The sequence below is a fragment of the Dryobates pubescens genome, chromosome 17 (assembly GCF_014839835.1).
Source record: "Dryobates pubescens isolate bDryPub1 chromosome 17, bDryPub1.pri, whole genome shotgun sequence".
Classification (NCBI taxonomy): Eukaryota; Metazoa; Chordata; class Aves; order Piciformes; family Picidae; genus Dryobates; species Dryobates pubescens.
This window is the reverse complement of record NC_071628.1, coordinates 6,590,507-6,596,506: the sequence shown is the minus strand read 5'-3', so window position 1 is coordinate 6,596,506 and position 6,000 is coordinate 6,590,507. Positions and strand designations below refer to the sequence as shown.

The window sequence follows — 6,000 nt, the reverse complement described above, 5'->3', positions numbered from 1 at the left end:
TGTGGGGATTCCCACTCTCATTTTTCCCCCACCTGGGGTAAGACCTCTGTCACCTTCTGTCCAGATCTCATGTAACTCCTCCAGGAGGACCAAGGCACTCATGCCTTTAAGCCTGAAGACAGGATCAGAAACTTGATCCCATTCCCTCTGACCTCCCTGTAAAAGTGAGGGCCACTCACCCTATTGGAGGTTGAATTAGGCAGGAGTCCCAGCTAAAAACTGGAAGACCCCAGCAGGGTGGCTTTGACTGGCCACCATTAAAACCTCTAGCCTGATCCTCAGCATTGTTATACGGAGGGATTGCGTGGGAAGGGCTGAGAAGATATATGTGCTGACTGGCACAGATTTCCTTCTACCTACAGCTGCTTGCTGAAGGAAAGCCTCCTGGCTGAGCAAACACCACTGACCCTTGATCCATCGGACACTGCCGCTATCAGAGCAAGCAGGAGTCTGTGAGTTCATCAGTCTCTGCTGGCTCCTTCCATCATCTCTTCCCCGGCTATGTGCCATGGGTTAATGTGTACAAACATCCCAAACATCACAGAATCTGTAGGATGAATCCTCACTGTCCAGGTACATTTCCCAGCACCTAGGTATCCATTCAGCTGTACTCTTTCTAGCTTAGATTTCCAAGCAGCCTCCCAAATGCCATTCCATGGTTATGTGAGCAGCTGGTTGGGAAAAAGAAAATGGTGTTTGGATAACTTAGAGGCTGGTCAAAGCAATAATCCTCCATGGTCTTCAGACCTAGAACTCCCCCTTTGGGAGGCAGGACATCAGTTAAGGCTGTCCCAGGGGTGCTGATAAAACCAGCACCTTGTAGAACAGGTTAAATCTTCTTAGTAACAGGAGAGTCACCATGGCACCAGTGAGCAAGTCAGCCAGTGAGGAGCTGGTGATGGCAGAACACAGGCTGAGCACAGAGGAAGGCTTTTCTGTCACATGTGGCCACTCTAGCTACTTACAGTAAGATTTCTTTTGGAACAACAACGAGAAGGAGCTGCTGCACCTCTGGCACAGGCTGGCCAGGTGCCTGCGGTGAGCAGTCAGTAGTGCATCCCACGGGGCAGTGCTGGCAGCCAGAGCAGAGCAGCCTGTCCTCATAATTTCATTTTCTTCACCACAGGAATTGGCAGTGCTTGATAGATTTTAGCTGAGTCCTCATTAGTGACCAGCTTCACCCAGACAGGGCGGAAGCTGCCTTTGAAGCCGACAAAAGCCATTTTTTCTGCAAATCAGAGCAAACACATTAGGAGGGTGCCAGGGCTGCACCAGAAAACCACCCTTGTCTGTGGCTCCAGCCAGTGGCTGGGTGGATGCAGGTGCATAGGACCACATATGTGCACACAGACTTTGCCTATTGTGCATTCTCCAGGTATTAAAGAAATAATCCTAACGATTAGTATCATGTTATTTTTCATTCCCTAATGATGCTCAGTTGAAGCTTTGTTTACATGTTGCACGCTTCCATTGTATGTGTGATACACAGCAAAGGGGAGAGAGAGAAGGGAAAGCCCTTCCCAGCAGGCAGCTTGAGCTGTCTGCTGAAGCTATCATTATTTGGTTGGTGGTTGTACTCCAAACCCTTTCCTGCTTGGGAAAGGTTGGGGGATGATGAGGGACGGGACAACAGACAAGACCTGTGTTAGCAAGTGTGACACACAGACAAGAGAAAAGCACTGCAAAAGCTCACAGTGCTCAAGGTGTACAACACGGCAACATTCTGATGCTTTGAAATCCATGTGCTTTGTGCCATCAAGCTGGAATTTTGTTTCAAGAGCTAAACCAGTATTCAGCTGAGGCCTGTGATCCAAAATTGCAGTGGATACAACCTTACTGAATAAATAAAGGACCGCTCCCAGGATGTTTGAGCTCATGCTGATAGAAGCAGAGCAAATCTCTCCTTACTGGGGAACAGATCAAGGGGGTTACAACTAAGTTTCTAAACAGTGGTTACCTTTTAACCTAAAACCTTCTTCTGCTCCAAGTTTCTCCAGTACTTTAGTCCATGGTCCTCTTGAAATTAATCTTCCTTTAGATGTCATCAGCACTATGGAGCTGAAAGAAACAAAGCCATTTGTGACCAGCTGAAGAGGCAGAACACATTCCTTGCTTGGCTCTCCTGAACACTGGTGACTGCCTGTGGGACTCAAAGACAGCCCCTCTGGGGTTCCTGCTTTAATGGCTTTGTCAATGCTTTCCAACAGTTTAGCCATTAGGAAGCAGAGAGAATTCACCTCTTTGGGGGTTGTTTTTGTAAGCACAGTTTTCTAGGGTGATTTAACTGCTTTCAACCAGTAGTTTCATCAGTAGTTCTTCTTTGCTCAGGAAGGAACATGGTACAAGGCTCAGGTAATCTCTTGTTCTTTTATCACTCCTAGATTAGACCTGAAGAAATTGCCTTCTTTGGGAGCTTTTGCTTATGATCATTATCAGCATTGCTGCCTTCCTTACATGTACTGCATTTCATCTCAACATTCTTGCTGTCCTCTACAAACACAAAGTGATAAGCAAGACATGAGGCAAGGTCTTTAAGATAATTCAGATCTGTAAGAGCCTGGGTAAAACTTGCTACCTGCCTGCTTTAAGATAATTCAGATCTGTAAAAGCCTGGGTAAAACTTGCTACCTGCCTAGGCTTAATTCTAGATGGGTAGAATAAAAACCCAACTTAAAGCTGAAGAGATGATCGTGTAGAGACACTTTCCTGGGAGAAGCACAGGGTGCCCACTGGTGTTGAGCTCATCACTTCCTCCACGATACACAGACAGCTCCACTGCCTGCCCATGAAGAGTGATGCTCCAGTAAGTTGTGCTTTAGGTTCAGTGGGGCTGGGATGTCATCCTTGTTCCCCTCTTAATTAAAGCTGCATGTGAGCAACTGAGCAAACACTTGCTTAGATGAAACCATTTTGTTCCACCTCGCAGGGTTTCCATGAATGAAACTTCCCTGACTCAAACAGCATTTGCAGTCTTGCAGAGTGAGAGCCTTGCTGGGTCTGCTTTCCAGCAGCACAGTGGACACAAGTCACTAAAATTAATTAGGCAGCAGCTCCTGCAGAGCTCAAACTCTGAGCTACTGAGAGCAGAAGTTACTTCTTAACACCTCAGCTGGAACTGCAGCTGCTCAGGGCAGAAGAGCAACAGGTGGTGGCAGGGAAAGGAGAGAAGCAAGAGTTAAGGCTGGTCAGGACTTCTCCTAGAATAAACTTGAGGTGTTAAAATGCTGCAGTGCTTACAAGAGCAGATTGAGCTGGGTTTGACTGCCCTGTGAATGCTGAATCACCTCATTTTTCTTCTTTCAGTTCACTAAAATCATTACTTTCTATTAAGCCTCTCCTGCTAAGATAAATTCAGCAGTCATTTTGTTTTCCTTATCCCCGGGAAACTCATCAGAAAAATGGATGAAAATAAAAGAAAGGCATTTGGCCCACAGAGAGTTGCTTAAATGAAGCAAGAGCCTTGTTCTTGCTAGAAACATCTTGTACCCCAGATCCATAAACCTGCAAGTTGTTTCAGCAGTCTCTTCAGGAGTAGTTGCTGGCCCCTTGCCCTGGGTCAGCAGGGCACTCTCTGCAGCCTGCACACAGCAGGGCAGCTGACAGGGAGCTGTGCAGTCCCTCTGGCTGCAGTGGCCACATCTGAACCTGGACAACACTTCCATCCAGCAAACAGGCGAGAGATGCTTCATGGCTATAGCTGAAGCCTGCTCCTGATCAAATGGGAAAGGCCTGCAGGGCTCGGGCTAGGAAAACTTTTGGTGAAAGAAGGACAATAATTGGAGGGTTCAGTCCTTGCCAAGACACTGAGTGAGACCTGAGAGGTGATGACCATGTTGGGTGAATTTCTGGTCCTAATCCTAATCCTGATCGAGAAGACAATGAGGCTCAGAAAGACTTACATGCATCTAAAGTCTGATTATGACTTGCTCTTCTAAAGTAAGAAAGAACCTAGGAGCTGGACATAGCCAGGAGGGATACTGGATTTTTGCAAAGGAGGATGTTTGCCTTACTGAAAAGCCCTCTGATTTTTTTTTCATGAAAGCAAAGTGAGCAACTATCACACTTATGCACAGTAATTACAACCTTCAGAATGATGCAAGATAGCTCCTCTGTGCCCACCTGCCTGGCCCTCTGCTGAATCATCCCTCAAGTCTCCAGCAAAATGCCACAACAATATCCTGTGGTCAGCCTGCAGCTGATGGCTCATCAGCCAAGCAATCCCACTCACATCAAACGTTGCAGACCAAGCCAGATTTACTAACAATGAAATACACTCACTTCCCAACAGCACTTCACAAAACAACGTGAGAACTACCGCTTGGGTTAAAGGGTTTCTGATGTTGCTCTCATTCTTACTCCAGCAGACAAAGCTGCTGTCCTCCAGCATGCAGGGACATGTGTTGGCTACTCACCACCCACTTGCAAAACTCTGCAATTCTGGTTGCCCATACTTAAAAAAATAAAAGCAAGCAGCCTTTAGGTCTGGGCAGGGAGCAGGTGCAAAGAGGAATCAATTTCATTAGAGGAATCTTCTGTGATTTGAGGAGTGTGCAGGCCAGAGAAAAGGTAACCTGTGCACAACTGTTTCAAGAAGTGCTCTGTGAACAGAAGTCTGCAGTTTGCTGAAACCCACAACAGAAATGCAGACTTGCAGCTTGTTAATCAAATGCAGCTCTGCAGTTTGATCAGCTCCTAACCCAAGGTCTGCATCCTGCTGCTGCCTGCAGGTCCTCCTCCCATCTGAGCTCCGCTGGAGTCAGCAGGGACAAAAGCACGCTGTCAGCCTGCTCACGCTGGGTGACAGGTCCCAGGAAAAAGCCAAGCGTTGTACAGCTTTCTTGTACATTGCACCTCAGTCACAACAAGTTATTTACTCACTGATCCTTGATGTTGTTGACATAGTTCTCTATCTGTGCTGGGATTCCTTGCAGGATTGAATTCTTGAACATAACTCGATCAACAACTTTTCCCTGGTGTCCATCAATCACGACCAGCTGGATACCTTCATCAGTGAGGAAAAACCTGACACCATCAACCTGTGTGGGGTGAAAGATGATCTATCAATTGCAAACAAGCACCTGTAAGAAGCAGTGGTTATTGATCTGTCAATTGCAAACGAGCTCCTGTAAGGAGCCTTGAGTCACAGGCTGCTCTTTGTATCCAAGGCCAGAATTTGGAGGTCGAGCTAAGGGGAAGTTACAGGCATTTTTTGGGTGCAAAATCAAAAGCAGAAGTGACCTGAATCTAACCATCCATGGAAGCTTCATAAGCAGGTTTTTGCATGAAAATGAAGGAAGTTTTGTCCCATAAAGCTCAGTGAGAGGACCTGCTCACCTCAATGTATGCAAAGTCATCCCTCAGGTGGAAGTACTGTTTCTTGTAGGTCTCTATTTTCATTTCTAGTAGGTGGTCTTTAGTCTTCTGTTTACAAAAAACAAAAGAGAGAGAAAAGAGGTTTTTCTGGTGAGGATGAGGATGGCTATTACCTGCATTTCAGAAAGCATTTTCAGGCTTGAACATCAGTCAAGAGCTACATAATAAGCACTGACTTGCTAAATAACACTGCTAGAGACTGGGCACACCGGGAACCTCCCTGCTTGTCCTGTCAGTGTCTGAGTTGCTTCAGCACATGGCAGAACAGAAGGGATCCTCACTTTGCAGAGCTGACACAAAATTCTCTGATGCTTTGCTATGCATTCCTGCTTCATGGGTGATGAGTGAAATAAAAAGGTATCTTCCAGCTCATCACTTCTCACCTTGTGCTTTTAAGCACAGCACAGCACGACAGAGCCCCAAAAGACTAAGCACTCAACTTCAGCCAGTGTCTTGGGTGGCTCTGTCTCTCAAGGACCTGTGCTCTCTTCACATGCTAGAATCGGTTTATTATCATAGAAGCAATAAGGTTGGAAAAGACCTCAAAGATCATCAAGTCCCACCTGTCACCCAACACCTCATGACTAACTAAACCGTGGCTTCAAGTGCCACATCCCATCCTCTCTT

At 46.5% G+C, this 6,000-nt stretch overlaps 1 protein-coding gene across 1 annotated transcript in view; it reads right to left on the bottom strand.

Moving 5' to 3' along the window:
- Positions 1 to 310: 310 nt before the first annotated feature.
- The window catches only part of CEMIP (cell migration inducing hyaluronidase 1), a 117,167-nt gene continuing 111,477 nt past the window's right edge, over positions 311 to 6,000 (bottom strand). Inside the window, exons 26-29 of the mRNA XM_009903900.2 lie at positions 5,335 to 5,421; positions 4,879 to 5,036; positions 1,958 to 2,058; positions 311 to 1,228 (exon numbers count right to left, since the gene is read on the bottom strand). Of these exons, the coding sequence (XP_009902202.1) occupies positions 1,101 to 1,228; positions 1,958 to 2,058; positions 4,879 to 5,036; positions 5,335 to 5,421 (474 nt within the window). The 3' untranslated portion in view covers positions 311 to 1,100. The remainder of the gene's footprint in view (positions 1,229 to 1,957; positions 2,059 to 4,878; positions 5,037 to 5,334; positions 5,422 to 6,000) is intronic.